The following is an 18835-nucleotide window of genomic DNA, read 5'->3' as shown; positions in this document are numbered from 1 at the left end:
TTCACCCCTCTTGAGTCACCAGAGCGTACAGGGTCAGCCTAAAGTCACACATTGTTCTGCACTGGGATTTTTTCTAGCAGCTCCTCTGTTCCTTGGTGTATTCAGTTACTCAGTTGCATTCCTTTACTATAATAATTAGCTATATCAGTACGCCATCTCCTTAATGCCTTGGATTTTTCACACCAGGCTGTCTATAGAATGGCTCACTTACATTCCTTAAAGCACTACCACCTGCGCTGGCTAGGAACTAGCTTTCCTTGTCCTCTTACAGATCTGGCTTAAGATGCAGATCATTGTTTTTACTGTAAATCCTGGGGGAACTCCTTTTTCTGCCATGTTCTCTTGTTTTAGAGAATTATTCAAAGAATACTGAACGTACATAATACTCCGGCAAAAGGTTTCAGGATGCTCCTCAAAAACTCTGCTTCTAAAATCACTTTTTTTTGGCTTAGTTTCAAGTCTGGAAGAAGCTGTTCTTATTCTCAAAAGGGAACAGATCCTTTTTGTAGCTCCTTGGACAACTGCTAGTCCCTTCTTACAAGCTTTGAGGTTACAAACATGCTCAATATGGCAAACCAAGAGGAACATAATGAGGAGAACTAATCCATCTTGCCACTTGTTTGGTCAGAGAAGCAAGCCTTGGAAACTGCCTTTATTAAAATTACTTCTGAGGCCAAAATCTAGCGTTCCTCCTCTACTTGCCACCTCCTTCCACAGATTATCCAGGGAAAACGAAAGAAACTCATTCTAGAGCTAGATCACTGTGTACTCTCTGAATTTTGTAGAGTTCTGCTTTATTTCTAAGATTATGGGATAAAATTTATAGATTAAGTGTGCTAAGACAGCACTAAAAGAGGCTTTTGAAGAGAAAACTGGTCTAGCTGCTCAGCTATAGAAATAAGGAAAAGCAACACAGTGCCTTTTGGAGATGATGCCTAATTGCCTGCTTTAAATCTCTTTGGTACTGTGTGGGATGGAGGTTGTTGGCTTGAGGATTGGGACTGCTCATGCCAAGTGGTCAGACAGCTGTCCTCTCAAGTGCTAAATTCTGTTAACTAAAGGGTACTCTGCACCCTTTACTGCCCTCTTCTTGACAGCTCCACTAGCTTCTGAGGTGGACCTGTCAGAGAGGCCCTGCTAAGCCAGAACATGCTATGGCCACCAGAGAAGCAAAAGACTCTGATAGAAGTGACCAGTAACAGCACCACAGAGCTCAAGTGCTAATTAGGGCAGTAATTTCTTGTAGCTCTGAACAGAAAGTCTGTTTAAATCTAACGGTGGCTGAGTCAGTGTGGGTACTTCACAGTGTCAGTACTTTCTGCTTGTCCGGACCAACCAGCCTGGTGTCTACTTCTGTATATCTAGAAGCAGCAGTTAAACTTTGCACAGTAGATTTCTCATCTTTGCCTGCAAAGGAAATGCTTTGTAATTTTAAAAGAATATACATGTTGCCTTTTTGTGGTAGGGAAATGAGTATTAGTTATGTTAGCCTCTCAGTTGGTATAAATCAGTGTAGACCAAGTGATCACTGATTTAACAAAGAAAATATGCAGAATTGTCTGCTTTTGTTCTGCATTCCATCTCCCTTTGGCCATCAATTTTTCTCTGAGGAGACATTATCGCATGAGCAGCCAGCATTAGGGCATGCTGCTTCTCTGTGACTATAGTTTAGACACTCCACTAGTCTTTCAAACTATCAGAAGTATTTTCAACAAACAGAATACAATTGCTGTAATTGGAACTCAGCTCTGAAAGCTTGGGCTAACGTTCTGCTGACTATGAGAACTGTGTTATGATCCAGATAGTCATAGTCACTACTTGTATTTTATGCAAAAAGCACCCAAACTCAAACCCCTTCAATAACTCGGTGTTCTTCTCTAAAACCATAGTGAATTCATGTCCTTAGTTCTTGAACACTTCCTGTAGCACGCAAGATTTTCTCTGAAAATTTTCCTTTTGAATAACAGCAGATGTAATGTTTCATCTTTTACAAGATTTGAGATAATATGATTGATTTTCCAGACAAGATTTCAATTTAAAATTCATTAGTAGAAAGTTACTGCCTGCGTTGAGAGTATTATTAAATTGCACTAAAACAAGAAAGCTACACACATAATTTCCAGTTATGAAATATTTCTTCACTAAATAAAACATAAGTGAAAGTTGCCAAGCTTTACAAATGAAATTAAATATTTTAGAGAGATACAACAGCCAGCCAAAAATATGCCTGATTTTAAAAAAAGGTAACCTTCAACAGCACCACTAAGCAGCATTCTCTAAAAGTACCTGGGATTTACAAATGCTGTGATTGTAGATGCAAATGAGGCACTTCTTTTCCCAGTGGTTAATTGCACATGTGGACATCTCATCTGCATGAACAGTTGTGATAAATTAAGACATGCAAAATACTATTAGCATGTTTGCAAATCAGATGCTGTTGTTAGGGAACAACGATGATGTGCACCTACCGTTCTGATCTGATTCTATGAGTGGGGTCATTTTAATCATGCTTTGCTGCAGGTGTTTGTTTTTTTTTAAAAATGTACATTTTAAGTACATGTTGTAAAATGTACAGAATTTTTAGAATATGAATCTAGATTTGGTTTATTTAATGATTAGTAGTTTGACAGTGTAACCAGTAGGCTTGCCACATGTGCGTTATAAAAGCAAGGGAGAAGGGTGACTGTCATGAGGATGGAGCCAGGCTCTTCTCAGTGGCATCCAATGATGGAACAAGGGGAAATGGATATAAGCTGGAACATAAGCGGTTCCGCTTAAACATGAGGAAGAACTTCTTCCCAGTAAGGGTAACAGAACACTGGAACGGGCTGCCCAGAGAAGTTGTGGAGTCTCCTCTGGAGATGTTCCAAACCCACCTGGACACGTTCTTGTGTGATCTGATCTAGGTGGTCCTGCTCAGGATTCTGTAATTCTGTGAGAAATGAGAATGAACGGCAAGAGAGAATTTCTAACTGACATAATATGTTCCAATCCAAATACCTGATCTATAGGAAGACAATGGCAGCTATGCTTGTTTTCTGCAGGGTTGGAGCAGAAGCACAGATGTTAGGAAGAGAGAGTACTGACAGACTGAGTTCCAGACCAGTGCTGGTCATGCCTACAACAGTCTGAATGTCTGATCCATTCTGTCGTTGAAGTTGTCTTACAGGAAACACAAATTAGCACAGGAAATTGGGAGAAAGCTTATACATGTTATGAACAGTTTAAACCTAAGAGGAACTGACATGCTGTTGGATGTAGCTCCATACCTGGTGAACCTGTGCCAGCTCCACCTCTAGCCTTGCTGATCTTTTAATATATCCAGTCTCAGTGGTAGTGTACTTAGGCTTTGGTGCTTTAATCTTGACCTGGGTGACAGAATCTGGGAGAGATGCTTCCAGTTCACACAGTCCTAAGAAATACAAACAGCAATTAAGTAATGGAGTGGTGAGGAGAGAAATTTTAGTTTTGTTAATATTTTAAGTAAATATCTCACATAAACTAAATCTTCCAAAATGCCTTACCTGCGAAGGTGCTAAGATAGATGTTTTTTACCACATAGCGTTCAGAATGGTTGTCTGGGAAATAACCAATTCTTGACAAAGGAGCATACGTTTGCGATGCAAAGTCAGTATACTCTTTGATGATATCTCGTCTCTCCAGCTTCCCCATCACATTCTTCCTCTTAGCTATCAGTTTCCTGAGCACTGAAAAGGAAATACTGATGTGAGAAGGTTCTTCATACAAATACTTCTCAAAAAGCCATATCTTTGGAAATTCACAAGAGCTTTTCCTAGTTAATAGAAAAACACAACCTGTTTCACCAGAACAAATGCTGGTCATGCATATCTATTGTGGATGCAACCTGTCTCATCTTGAACAAAACTGCAACCTTGTGAAAATGGACATGGCTTGTCTGAAAACTAAGTCTCACACTGCTCTCTCCCTGTCTTTCAGACTTACTCAGTGCACAGTCATGCTGAATCTTTTTCATTTTCTCTTCTTTAGCCTTCTGATGATTTTGCCAGTGGTCATCTAAGCGCTTGGCATCCAGCTCATTCTGATTCTTCTCTCGCCTCTGCAGCAGCTTCTTTAAGACTTCCAGTCGAACCTCCTGCAACCTACAGGGGAAGTAAAGGCCAGGTGTGACCTTCTGTCCTCTGCAGTGTTCTGTGCAATGCTGTCATATCAAATCCTACATACCAACTGACTACACATGGTTCATACTGCATATCTCTTATTTATCTTTAATGTTGAAAAGTGAGTTTAGCACTAGTGAAAAGTATTGTGGTAGCGGTCTCTTATATTAAATTTAACAAAAATATCCCTTCTTAAAATCAGGAGATTTTCACAGAAATAAAAGGCTTGTACCTTTCGGCCAACCCCTAAAACCTTGTTCCTTCTCTATTCAGCCAATAATTCAAAGAAATTAAGAGTATAATTGGACTCCTACTTTTCTATTTCCTTTTCTCTAAAGGCCCACTCCTTCCTCTCCATATCATCCATCATCTTCCTCCTCTTCGCGATTTGTGAGGCACTGTCCATGGAAGGAAGAGTTGCTTCCCATGCACGTTTCTCCCGGGCACGTTCAATCATCTCCACCTCGGCTAGTCCTGCTGGTAGCCCCCGACCTTACAGGGACAAGAAGCAGTAGCTCTTTAGGAGAATGGTGAATCCAGCAAATAACCACCACCAAAAATTATGAGAGGGCTGGATGGGCACAAGCCCATGTGTAAAACACAGGCAAAACTGTCGATAGTCAGAAGTAAATACTGGCCAGTAAAGGCCAGTAAAATGGTACAGTAAGAGGAATGGCAGGACCTACAGTTGCTATAGCTTAGTTGACATTAACACCAGCGCTCCATTGCTCTACTGCAGGCTGCAAAGGAGGAACAACTTTTCCAAGAAGATACTTTCTGAGAATGAACGTCTTTGGCAGACTTTCTTTGGCATGTCCAGTGCCCATCACTATTGCAGGTGTGTCACTGGGAGATTAAGATTATAGGTGTATTCTGGGGCAGCAGTATTCCTACTGCTTCTTTACTGATGTCTAACTCAGAACAGCTGAAGAACAGTAGGTAAATGGTAAAACTGCTACTAGTTTGCATTTGTAAAACATATGACCTTTTAATATGAATATATAATTCAGTTTTTATATTGAATTATCTCAAAACTCTTTATGAAATGCCCCAGAACAGCGCTATTAAGTAGGTAAATATCATTTAGGATTTTAGAAATAGATAAAATAATGTGCCCCAAAGGAAGACAACAAAGGACTGCCAAAGCTGGCAATAGACTTGAAACCTGACATTGAAGAAAAAAACCTCCTGCTAAAGAGGAGGGACATGCTTATTATACTTTATCTTGATTTCACAGCTCACCCCAAGTGAGTGTAGCAAGTGTCAGAAGTTCAGGGACTGAGCCACTGGGAACTATATATTCAGGGGAATAGGGATCCGTCTGGGCTTCACCATCCCTGTAGTCGGTCTGTGTGCCCACAGTTCGTAATTTGGGACCAAAGACCTTGCTGTCTCTTGAAGCTGAATGGACATAAGGCTCTGTCCTAAAAAGAGATGCAAGATGGAAGAACATTTGTCACATTCATTAAAAAAAACCCAAAACAGTAACGAAAACAACACTAAATCAAAGGTAGGATATCCAAATGTGTTTTATCTTAACATGGTTCCCATTGATGTTAACTCCATTATCTTTAATAAAAGCACACTGAGGTTACACTGAGTCCCCTGAAACCTCCCTCCTTAGGCAAGCAATCCAGAAACCCTCTAGTTTCAGTTCTCACAAGCAAATCTGCCCTATGTGTCCATTCTAAAGCATTGCTTTTAATGGGCACAAAAAGTATCTGATGGCTGAGATTAAAATGAAGTAGGACTGCTTCAATTTAGCTTACATGTTTGTCTTTCCAGCATTTCCAGAACAAAAATTAAATTCTGATGTAAGCATGTGCCACTTCCATTGACTGTACTAGGAACTGAATCTTCTTACGTCTCCTCAAAATTTGATCCCTCCTGAAAACCACACTAGACTGCTTCATGGATGCTCTACACCACTAAACAGTATAGCAACTATTGCAGAGACTGTAATAAAATATCAGATTTTCCAACAATATTGCTGTATTGGAGAATCTTCTTTGCATCAGTATCTCTTCTAGGATTGAAAGACACTTGGCTTTCTGTTTCAGGCCTCATAATCGTAAGACACTTGAGGCACGTGTCCTTTACCCACAAAGCACTACTTAAATACTGGAAGCAAATTCTGAAACAGTCAGTCACCTGTTTCCTCAGGAATTCTCAGTGGTGAACAAACCCTTACCTCTTAACAAGTTTTTCCTGTTGGTTCATTATGAAAAATACTGGTCACCAGCTAAATAGTTACCCAGTCTTCTTCTGGTGAGATGTGACCCATTACAGCAGTAATGTTCCAGAACTCACTACTTACTTTGCCATTGTGTAAGCAACAGTTAGTGGAATCAGCTTATTACAAGAGATGAGAGGCCTGAAAAGAGAAAAAGCAGATGTAAGACAACAACTGTGAGCGTAAAAGATAATTACAGTTTAGAAAAACTGCAGTCCACTAATTTCAGTGGAGTTTCCACAACTCGAGTTCTGTAGCTGCATGTTTAAGAATTGTGCCTGAATATTAAATAATTATTTCATAGCTAAGGAGCAACAGCGAAAGTTTCACCAATAGGAGTGTTATTATTCTGTCAAAGCAGAATGCGAAATTGCAAAACAAGACAATAATTAAAAGAAGTTAGTTTTGAGTGCGCTCACATTTTGTGCATGTTTCACTAATTAGTTTACTTTTTCCACTTGAAGATTTTGAGAGGGTTTGTTTTAATAACTTGAAATCTTGAAATGAATCCCTACAATCAGTTCGTAAGGTACGCTGTGTTGGACTTAATCTGATTTGATGGTTTCATTTTTTGCAGTATTTTCTGAAATATCTTGAAAGTGATATAGGCTCAACAACATATTAATAATTCCTTCTTAGGCATTCTTATAGCTTACATATTGCAGTTCACTACCAATTTCCCTTAGCCTTTGAGAGACTTTAAATCTTAATTTCAAATTGCAGATCACCATAATTATTGTCCTTTTGTTGTTGTTAAAGGAGCCATAAGGAACTTCAATTTATTAAATGTGGCGATTTTCAAATATTCAGTATTATATTATATTTATTGGGGACATATTGGCCAATAGCTGCTGACTATAATAGTGAATGTAATTCAAAGAACATGTGACTAATTTGATAATGTTTATATGCTATCTGTTGGTTCAGATCTTGAGTCCATTGCTGACCTGCAGTGTCATTCTGGAAGGAGCAGAGTAGTCCTGCAGTAGAGGACATTGATGAAAAGTTAATCAAGGATTCTCTTTGCTCCCTTTCTGCTCTTGGCAGAAACTGGGAGTTAAAAGGTTCCTCCTTAAGAAGGCACATTTCCAGGAGTCTGGAGAACCACAATGGCTTTGCAAGCATCTTGATCCTTTTTGTAGGAGGATCTACAGCCCAAAGCTTTCTACAAATAATTATTAAGTGCAGAATGCATAGTAAATTTGCTTATATGGAAACTCATTACCTGAAAATTCTGGCATAGTGTGAATTTTGAAAGACCCTGTGATACAAGATTCGGTTACTACTTAGATTTTCTATACCAATGATCAAAGAACCAACAGAGAACACACACAAAAAAATAAGGCTCTGGCATGGAGCTCCACTTGGGGATGGATGAGGAGCTGGCGGAGAGCTTAGGGGTCAGGATTAAAGGAAGGGCAGGGACAGGTGACATTATAGCGGGCATCTGCTACAGGCCACCTGACCAGGAAGACCAAGCGGATGAGGCCCTCTATAGACAGACAGGAGCAGCCTCATGTTCACAAGTCCTGGTGCTCATGGGAGACTTCAACCACCTGTTGGAGGGACAACACAGCAGGGCATAAGAAATGCAGGAAGTTCCAGGAATGCATTGATGATAACTTCCTTCTCCAAGTGACAGAGGAACCAACAAGGAGAGGTGCTGTGCTGGACCTTGTTCCCACCACCGAGGAGGAGCTGGTGGGGAATGTGAAGCTCAAGGGCAGCATTGGCTGTAGTGACCATGAAATGGTGGAGTTCAAGATCCTTAGGACAGCGAGGAGGGAGCACAGCAAACTCACTACCCTGGATTTCAGGAGAGCAAACTTTGGCCTCTTCAGGGATCTGCTTGGTGCAGAGTACCATGGGATAAAGCCCTGGAGGGAAGAGGGGCTCAAGAAAATCAACAAGGCCAAGTGCAAGGTCTTGCACATGGGTCAGGGCAAGCCCAAGCACAAGTATAGGCTGAGTGGAGAATGGATTGAGAGCAGCCCTCAGGAGAAGGACTTGGGAGTGCTGGTTGATGAGAAGCTCAATATGAGCCGGCAATGCAAGCTGGCAGCCCAGAAAGCCAACCGTGTCCTGGGCTGCATCCAAAGCAGCGTGGGCAGCAGGTCAAGGGAGGGGATTCTGCCCCTCTACTCTCGTGAGACCCCTCCTGGAATACTGCATTCAGCTCTGGTGCCCCAACAGAAGGAGGACGTGGACCAGTTGGCACAGGTCCAGAGGAGGGCCATGAAGATGATCTGAGGGCTGGAGCACCTCTGCTATGGAGACAGGCTGAGAGAGTTGAGGCTCCGGGGTGATCTTATTGCAGCCTTCCAGTACATAAAGGGGGCCTACGGGAAAGCTGGAGAGGGACTTTTTACAAGGGCCTGTAGTGACAGGACAAAGGGCAATGGCTTTAAACTGAAAGAGGGCAGATTTAGATTGGATGTAAGGAAGAAGTTCTTCACTCTGAGGGTAGTGAGACACGGGAACAGGTTGCCCAGAGAAGTTGTGGCTGCCCCATCCCTGGAAGCGTTCAAGTCCAGGTTGGATGAGGCTTTGAGCAACCTGATCTAGTGGAAAGATGTCCCAGCCCATGGCAGGAGGGTTGGAACTAGATGATCTTTAAGGTCCCTTCCAACCCAAACCATTCTTTGATTCTATGAGTCTATATATTTAGGTGCTCTTCAAACTGCAAAAAGACAAGCTTATGAGCTCTGTTTCAAATCACTTCATTCCTCACCGTGCAAAATATTTGTAGCGATTCCTTCCAGTAACTTCAGGATCTTCATACACAATTTGAGGTATTTGAAGAGAAGGTGGAGCTCTAAAAGGCAAAATACAGGTTTCCTTACTATCATTTAAGTACATTCAGAGCAGTTCTGATCTTTTTTTCTTATGCTTCTTTCTCCGTCCCCTCCCCCCCTGCCCCTTCTCTCTCTCTACTTCTCTGGTTGCACAATCAAATATAAACACTACAAAGTCCACAAAATCCCCATACTTATACAAGCAATTATATACATAGCAAGAGAGTTTGACACTTTATGTACATTCCCACTATGTGTGGTCAAGAAATGGTCATTTGCTGCCTTCTATAAAACTTTCTTATGCGTTTGTCATGAAAAGAACTGGCCACTTGTAAATGCTTGACCTTGTAAACTACTTTTATTGGGAGTGCGAGGAGCAAGCTCATTTCCTGAAGAGTGAAAAACCTTCCATAACAGGAAATATATGTAAAGGAGTATAAGGAAGAAAGGGGAAGACTACAACTTTCTACCTTTCAAAAATAGCTAAAGAGATTTTGAGCAAATGTGGAAAATTTTAGAATCAGCAATTTCAATCTGAATTCTCCAATAGAGGAGAAAAATCAGGCTGACCATGTGAGTGTTTGAAATCCTGTGCTGGAACAAGAATATTTTTCACAAGAACATTCTTTCTTCATGTTTTCCCCCATTTTAAATTTAAAGTAGCCAGGCTGTTTCAATTTTTCACTATAACATCTTCGAGGGTTTCTTTTATTTTAAAGCTTTGGAAGACCATGAGGTAGACCTCATTAAGGCAGTCAGTGAGAGAATGGGTATGACAGAGTCCCTTGAAAGCTATGCATTCAGGATTGCTATTTTATTTCACAACCACTTTATACTCCAGCCTTACTCTGGACAAGACAAGAAACAGTTCTTTCAAAAAAAAAAAACCAAAAAAACCCAGCCCATATCATGCCATTAAGGTAAGTTTTAGACTATACATATGGCAAGTCCTGACGGTCATATTCTTCATAAGACCATCTTTGGCAACTTGTAAGAATCCTGACCTCAGATATAGGGGATTGTGGGTGCTGGAGTTGGTTTTTGCTGCCTGATTTTAAATACAGAGGCATATTTACAGAGATGTGGTTAAGAATACATAACACTGTTTGATAGCTGGGATCAAGGCTTGCATGCTGACATCAGTTGTCTTCAAAGACCCCATCTAAGCCCTGTGAGCTGCACTGTGGAACTCGAGGAGCCACAGTACGGCTACTTACTCCAGCAAAGCCTATAGAGAGAGATGCTTCATTAACCTCCTGTGACACACAATTTACTGCAAAGGTAAGTTTAAAGTCATCTCTTCCTAGTGCTTTCAGTCATATCACATAACAAAAGAGGGGAAGGTTTCGAGATGCAGTGCTGTAACCTGAGATACTTGCTCAGCACTAATCAAGGTATTATTGTGAAGTTGTGTTTGTAATTCAAATGAGTTAATTGAGCTGATGGCTAGTTCCACTAGCTGACTCTTTACATATCAGGCTGTTGCTCCATCCAGATGGATTTATGTTTCATTCAGCACAGGTGGGCACTTATTCTTATGATCTAACTTTATTAGCATAAGCTGTTCATCCTATTATGGTACAGTTATAGGCACAATGGGAACCCAGTGAAACAGCCCCTTTTATTCCACAGATCCTGCCTCTTGCACGTCCTTGACTTTTATTTGCTGACTTTGCTGAAATAAATGAGCATTTATTCCTGGTAACCTTGCAGAGGCAATGCAACTACTGAAAAGACAGCTGGGAAATATTCTGTCTTCTGTATCAGCAACACTGTCAATCAGTGCAGGTTGAAACAGAGGGGAAGTATTTCTCATTTTTTGTTAATTGCAAGACTCTTTGCAAATAGATGTTGTTGAAATGTAAATCAATTTCAAAGCAGTGCAGGTGTCAAATAGGTTCTTGTTATAGAATATCAGGCAAAATATAAAAAGCCACTGACGTTTTCATGTGCTGAGGACAGTTTGAACTGCTGAAAATAAGAAGAAAAAAATAAGGCTCCAAAATTCTTGTTTTATTGTAGAAATGAGAAGAATATGCTTTTGAAAGTGAACAAAACCAGGTGTGAAATCCACTGTATCACTCTTAAACATCTTTGATTACTGTCTGGCATGTGGTAGAACTCAGTTACCAGCAACCCCAGAGCATGTGTTGTATGAAAAGTCCCTGGTCTAAAGTTAGCTCATTAATGCAGCAAAAGCCTTGGAAAACAACTACCTGGGCTGATGCCTGCAGTCTTGAACATAGCTACAAGAGGACTCCAAAAAACGCATGATGTGGCAGAACAAACTTTTTAAAAAATATTTGCTGAATCAGAAGCACAAACTGTGATGCCAGAAGAAAGTTCAACTAAGAAACCCCTGCACTAAAAATGTGGTGCCCAGGTTCAGGCCCCACACACCCTCAAATGAGCAGGAGAAGTAATTTAACCAGCTGCAACTGCATGGGACTAAAAGGAAACAGCTCCCACTGAAGTAACACGCATGAGTCACTGAAGTCGTCAAAACTTCTCTGATGTGTGAGAGACTGAAATAATTCTCTTTCCCGGCAACCGCTGCAAAGCAGATATAGCACAGGGATGAAGGAATGTGCAACATCCACCCTGTAAGAAACAGATGGGCAACCATACTCCACAACAGCTGCAGTCTCTTAATTTCAAGGGAGATATAAGTAGGAGCAAATTGCAGGCATCTCCACTTCAGTGTGCATGGGTTTTTGTTGGTTTTGTTCGTACCTTTGTTTGAAATTATCCAACCAGAGAACACTTACACAGCAAGCTGCTGAAGAGCCTCCAGGCGCTGCTGAACCCTCCCTCTCCATCTTCGGTCAATAAATGGAGGCACTGGATCTTTGCCCTCCAAGCACAGACTGTAGCCTGGGAAACGGATCAAGCTACTAAACATACTTCTGAACTTTGGTGTCGTTACCTAATGTTTGCGTGGACACAAAGAAGGGAGTCAGTGACTTAGTGATTTCAAATAGCACTAAAGAGATCAGAATTTCAGCTTGCTATGATTTACAGGACTGCACATTTGGGATGGGGAAAGAAGGCAGCATACATATGCTAATGATGTCAGCTGGTTAGATGGTACTTCTCGAGATGTGGAACGTACCAGACTAACAGCAGATGCACAGATATGTCTTCTGGCTGGTTTTGAGTCTAAACTTAGATTAAAATTGAAAGGTCTAACAGTTCGTTACATAAAGACGTTAGTGTGCAGTAACTGTGAATGTGCAGTAACGTGAGCTTCTAGCACATTACCCCATCTAACTCCCTCCTATTTTGTGTGCTCTAGAAATGAAGTAACATATTCCACTTACAGAGCAAAGTTACATTATTTTATACTGTAACAGTTTTAGCATGTGCTAAAAATATCTCGATGGGAGTTAGCACACAAAAATGATCACATTAAAAGTCCACACCCTTCCTTCTAAGCACTGATTTCCCTGGGCAGATATGCCTTAAATCTCTAAATCTATGGTTGCCAATACAATTTTGCAATTGTGACTCAAATATAAGTGATGTAGCTGTATTGGCTTGAGCTTCTGTAAAGCCTGAAATCAGATTTGAATTCTGACTCCCCCCTTTCATTTCAGTGGCCGCTAACTCAGATGCACGTAGTGTAGTGGTGACATTTCAAGTACACTAACTTACCAGGGTGTAAGAGTGCCAGGCAATGGAGATTTAGGCAACCTACTATGAAAAGCTGCTTGCTGTGCAGTAAACTGTGTTTTTGTTTCATTTTTCTTCAAAGGGAATTTAACTTACAAGAGTTTGGAAAACGCTATCAACTAATATTATCGCAACCCCTGTCCACCCCATTTTGTGGTGCTACAGACTAAGAATTCAAAGTCATCTTGTTTTGCATTGCACGTTATGCACTTGCTGATTCATACGCTTAAAACATGTTTTATTCAAGTCAGAGTCTGTCACCATACCCATCTGGGACATCACCCCTGTGACGTGACAGTAGTGACAGCGTGCCTGCTTACTTCCTCTGGCCTGAACCGTTAACACAGTTTTTTTGTTGTAAGGATCTCTGTGAAGACAGGCAATGTTTCCAGCTCCATGTGTATGTCTCTCTACAGAAAGGCAGACAAACACATGTGTTTTTTTGTTCATGTGGATATAAGAAAGAGACTGAGATAATGGCGTGAGAGACATGCAGAAACATTCTTCAGAAAAACGTTTCTGGATTCCGTTGCTGGAAAGCTGCTCAGGGATCTTCTCCTCGCTGTACAGCAATTGAGTTTCAGAGTTCAGAACAGCTGCCTTGCAGGCTCAGTCAAGTGCACAGCTTCAGCAGGACACTTTGTTTAAAATCCGATTCACTGTGCAGTTGTACCATGCCTGTCTTCCTTTGGCACTCTACCTGTATGCAGCCTGTCCAGCCATCAATCACTGCTGTCCAAAAGTGTGACTGCAACTCCCACAGACATGCCCTAGCTGGTTTTAAACCAGGTGAATACTGATAGCAGGGGAGCAAATGCAGTAGGGAGCTAAGCATGAGCTAACTGTCTAAGGGCTTACCTAGAAAGTTAAATTGTGCTAACCTGGCATGAAGAATGAGGATGGGCTGCAATCTTTACAGGCTGCTTAGCTGTTGCTACCTAGTTCATTTTAAACTGTCTAAATACACTACCTTGAGCTGTAGTGTAAGGATATCCCAAGGTAAGCGAGGAAACACTGTGTGAAATAACACATTTTAACAGCTCTGCTTGAACAATAACCCAACAACTGCTCAGTTCTTTTATTAGATCTTAATAACATATACAGTGCTTGTATATGTATATGTATACAAGCAGTTGTTGGGTTGATGTTCAAGCAGAGCTGTCAACAGCATTTGGAGACATTCTATTAAAAATACTGACACACAATTGAGGAAATTACTTAGGACACGGGCATTTCTAGGCTGCTACTACAGAGTCACCCTAGGCCAGCAATCACGGTTACTCCCAGTGTTAGGTCTTGTTTTAGATAAAACTGCTTCCTTTGCTTTGTATTTTGCGGATTTAAGGAAGCAGCTTAAAACCAAGACAGTTTCTACTCACCTGTATGCATACGCACAGAAATAAAAGGTGCACGTATCTTTAGCCAACACCTACCACTTTATCACCAACAAGCTGAACATGGACATTTGATTTCGAATGGTCCTTCTCACTTGATAGTGTGTACTGAGGGTCTGAAAGATAAGTGAACAAATGGAACTAGTTACATATTTGAGGAATCAGCATGAATCATCCGTCAGGGTCTACTTCCTCTTTAAAAGTGTGCCCATAAGAGAGTACAAAACAAACTAGGAGAGAAAAAAACCTGAAACCATATTAAAGAAACTCCATCGCCACACAAAGGAGCCTCAGAGCCGAGATACTACTGTTCTGTGGAAAATGCACTATGACTGAAGGAAAACCTACTTTCTTTGGAAGCACTGCCAACTTAAATAGAAGATGAAGAAAGGAAACAGAAAAAAGAAAGCACAGTGCAATGGTAATCAGTGGAAATATCGTACTGTACGTGATGCTTCCCTCTGGGACACGGAGCTAGTGCCAGCCTTCCTCCAGCTTGCAAATGCCTCGTATTCCCAAGCCTCTCCTCCCTGCGAATGGCTCCGTTACAACTGCCAACCTTAGCGCTTTACTACGTGGCTCGGCCCTGCTCCTGGGCACCCATCTTCCCAGCTCCAAACCTGTCTTCCCGGCCTAGCTAGCTGTCGGTCGCCCGGTGACAGCCCCTCGGCCCGCTATGGCCGCGCACCTCTCTTCCGCGGCGGCACGGGAGCCCCGCCTGTGCCTTCCGGCCGGCGGGGGGCCCGGGGTCGGCCCGCTCGGGCAGCCCAACCGCTTCCCGACCCGCACACAGACCGCCCTCAGCGCCTAATTCTCGGCCCCGGGCGGCCCCGCCGCACGCAGCCTCCCGCCCCGCACAGCGCCAGGCCTGGCTGCACCGGTCCCCCGCCCCGGTGGCTGCAGGGGCCGCGGGCCGGGCCCGGTACCGTAAAGGCAGTAGAAGGTCCGGCCGGGAGTCATTTGGCCGCGACCGCCGCCCCCGACAAGCGGGGCGCGCACCGCGCCGCTCATGGCGGGCCCGCGCGCCGCCGGCTGCCGTTCCCATGGCGACCGCCGGGGGCGGGGCCGGAAGAAAGCCACGCCCCCTGCGGCGGGCCGTTCGCGCGGCGGGGCGGGGCCCTTCGCGCTGAGATGGCGGAGGTTTCGCGAGCGCGACGCCGAGCGCGCCCCCGAGCCGCGGGTCTTCCCCCGCTGGCTCCTCCCTGTCTGCGGTTGGGAGGACCGGGAGTGATCGACTGGGAGCAGGGCGAAGGTGTTTTGACTTTCCAACAGAATCACGGAATGTCAGAATGTCAGGGATTGGAAGGGACCTCAAAGGATCATCTAGTCCAATCCCCCTGCCGGAGCAGGACCACCCAGATCAGATCACACAAGAACGCGTCCAGGCGGGTTTGGAACATCTCCAGAGAAGGAGACTCCACAACCTCTCTGGGCAGCCCATTCCAGAGTTCTGTTAGCCTTACTGGGAAGAAGTTCTTCCTCATGTTTAAGTGGAACCTCCTATGTTCCAGCTTATATCCATCTCCCCTTGTCCTAACATTGGATGGCACTGAGAAGAGCCTGGCTCCATCCTCATGACAGTCACCCTTTCCATATTTATAAACATTAATGAGGTCACCCCTCAGTCTCCTCTTCTCCAAGCTAAAGAGACCCAGCTCCCTCAGCCTTTCCTCACAAGGGAGATGCTCCACTCCCTTAATCATCTTTGTGGCCCTGCACTGGACTATCTCAAGCAACAACTCTTGTGCAAGTTGTTTTATGGGATGCTCTCCAGCTGCCCTGGACCCTTGCTTAGCGGTGAAGAGAACTGGTGTAGCAATGACAGCTGGGGACTGGATTCAAGCCTGGATGTTCTTATTCCTGGCTCTGCTTGTTGCTGCTTCAGACTTCTGCTGCCATAAAGCTATGAAAGTAGGCTTGGTGTGGACCTCCCAGAGAGGCTGCAGGTGTTTTCACATTTGTAAAGCACCTGGGGAGACCTGTGCAAAGCAGCGCAAATAAACATTATACCATTAGTAAGATGCATTAATGGTTTTGCAAGGAGGAGGCCATCTGTGATAGTTCGATGTTGGGGAGGGAGTTCTGGTGGTAGGAGAGGGGATTTGCTCCCTGTGCCACCAGATCAGACTCCCATCCCCCTCAGGGTTGAGCCAATCATTGGCGCCTCTGCGAATTGCCCTATTTAAGTTGGGACAAAGGAACAGAAAAGGGGTTTTGCCCAGGAGCAAGGAGAAGGGAGGAGGGCGCTGCCCTTGCTCCTTGGTCCAGGCCAGGCGGCTGCCCACACTGGGCCAGTGCCACGTGCTCAAGATGGCGGCGGCGGAGCTGCTTGGGGAACTCGGGAAGCGCCCCGTTCCCAGGGTGCCCACTGGGCCGAGTTCACCCAGAGAGGACTGAGATCTGAGAGAAACGGCCACACAGACACCGGGTCAGTGAAGATGGTGTGGGAGGAGGTGTGCTGGAACTGTTTCCTTTGCAACTGGTGGCGAGACGACAGGTGGCCCCCCTGCAGCCAAGATGGGCTTGGCGGAGCAGAGACCTACTCGCGGCCCGTGGAGAAACCCACGTCGGGGAAGAGATGCCTGAGCCTTAGAGAGGTCGTGGAGCATGGGATGCATGACGAGATTGTGAGGCATCTAGAGTCCGTGGGACAATCCATGCCGAAGCAAGTGGCCACAACTCCCTAAGAATCCGAGACTGTGGTAAAGCCTGTACTGGAGTGATCTGATGGGGAAGGATTGCGTCCTGCGGGCAGGACTCACGCTGGAGAAGTCTGTGGCGTTTTCCTCGTGAGTAGGGGATCCATTGGAGCAAGGGAAAATGTTGTAAGGACTCCTCCTCCCTTAAGAAGGGAGCGGCAGTAACAACATGGATGAACTGACCTGCACTCCCCCATTCCCTGTCCCCCTGCGCCGCTGGGGGGAGGTAGAGCCGGGAAGAAAAGGAAAGGGGGGTGGGGAGATGTTGTTTTTAAGATCTGGTCTTGTTTTCTCTCTATCCTCTCAAGTAACCAGTTTTGTTTCCCTTTGTCCTCTTTAAGCAACTGTTAATAAATTTTTTTGTTTTGAGAAAATTGAGTCTGTTTTGCCCGGGACCATGGTTGGTGGGTGCTCCCTCTGTTCTTGTCTCGACCCTCAGTCCTTTTATTATAAAACCACGACACCATCGTCTTCTGTGAGGACCAAAGTTGGAAACTTCTCCGTGCTGTTAAACAGGAAGGGCCAATGCTTTTGTCAGCCAAAGGGGATTTGGAAGCAATGCTGTAGAGACCTTTGGAATAGGATATAAAAAGCAGTGGAATTGCAAATGGGCCCTCTCCTCTGCTTATAATCTTGAAGCAAATCCCTCATGTTAGTTGTTTTGTGTATAAAACCATGTAATGAAAGAATCATTCACAGCTTGCTGTGTCTGACATAAAATTTTGGCCCCACAGTGCTTCTTCACAGGACAGTAATGTTAGGACCGTGGTTCCAAATTTCTTGGCTCTTACAATTTACACAGACATTTAATTCAACTTTGAATGATGGTTTACTTTCTTAAAGGCCTGTCACTTGTTTGAAGCAACAGCTTCTTAGGGTAGTTGATCAAGATGGGTCAGTTGAAGACTTGGATATGGGTCTGGACTAAGAAATGCTGTCACAGCTTTGTTGCTGACTGACATCTCTAGGATACTACTTTCCACAAAGGATTGATCCATGCCCTAAAGATACCCATCAGGGTGTAAAGGCCCTCATTTACTAAAGAGCTTTTCAAAGTGATACCTTGTAATTATTGACAAGGGCAGCCAAGGTCACTTGTTAATAGAGTTGCGAACATTTCTCATGATAGAGTTCAGTTTTCCTTTTTTGTATCTCACTTCATTAGAACTTCATCATTTCCATGGTGAAATTTTCCATGCTGGACACCTGCCTTGAGGTAACGAGGTGTGTAAACTGTACGTTGGCCAAAGAAATTTTTCTTTTTCAGCTCCACCCTCTCGCATTTTTCCACTTTAAGGTTTTCAGAGATGACTGAAAAGTCCAGGTGTCCTGGACTTCTATTTTTCTGATGAGGCAAGGAACCAGATGGAAACCAGGTAAAGAAGGAGCAATGGAACAGTTATATGACTTCTTGACAGAGTACAACAAAATGCCAGGGCATAGCCTAATAGATGAGTACTCTCTGGAGTTGTGGAAGATCAAAAAGGTATAGTCCTACTGTTAACTTTAACTGCATTAGATTGGACTAAAGGTAAGATGTTGCCACCACCTTCTTTGTTCACCATGAGCTGCCTGGCTCCACTGCCTGTGATCTGTTGGTGCTGGCAGCTGAAAGACTATGGGAGGAACCATCTAAAGAGACTGATGTGGCTGAAAACTAAACTGTCAGAAAATAAAAGAGAAAAGCTTTCATGTTACTGCATAGCTGCCTGAAGACTAGTACTTGCTCATGGGAGGTGACAGGTATAACTAGCTAGGCTAAAAACCTCAAAGTTCAGGTTCATGGAGCTTACTTAGATTAGATTTGGAGGGGGTGTGTGTGAAAAACTTTTTTTTTTAAACTAACATTTCTGAGAAATCTCTGTGAGTTACAGACGTGGACAGTGAACAGCCTTACAAGTGT

General features: G+C 43.6%; 1 protein-coding gene across 1 annotated transcript in view; it reads right to left on the bottom strand.

The window, feature by feature from the left end:
- The window catches only part of CFAP91 (cilia and flagella associated protein 91), a 30744-nt gene extending 18660 nt beyond the window's left edge, over positions 1–12084 (bottom strand). The window contains exons 1-8 of the mRNA XM_086618221.1: positions 11936–12084; positions 9104–9187; positions 6457–6513; positions 5382–5563; positions 4454–4631; positions 3964–4121; positions 3525–3707; positions 3270–3412 (exon numbers count right to left, since the gene is read on the bottom strand). Coding sequence (XP_086474347.1) covers positions 3270–3412; positions 3525–3707; positions 3964–4121; positions 4454–4631; positions 5382–5563; positions 6457–6513; positions 9104–9187; positions 11936–12069 — 1119 coding nt within the window. The 5' untranslated portion in view covers positions 12070–12084. The remainder of the gene's footprint in view (positions 1–3269; positions 3413–3524; positions 3708–3963; positions 4122–4453; positions 4632–5381; positions 5564–6456; positions 6514–9103; positions 9188–11935) is intronic.
- Between the last annotated feature and the right edge of the window lie 6751 nt (positions 12085–18835).

This window comes from Tauraco erythrolophus, chromosome 1 (genome assembly GCF_009769465.1).
Source record: "Tauraco erythrolophus isolate bTauEry1 chromosome 1, bTauEry1.pri, whole genome shotgun sequence".
Lineage (NCBI taxonomy): Eukaryota > Metazoa > Chordata > Aves > Musophagiformes > Musophagidae > Tauraco > Tauraco erythrolophus.
The sequence above is the reverse complement of the archived record's forward strand: the minus strand, read 5'-3'. Positions and strand labels throughout refer to the sequence as shown.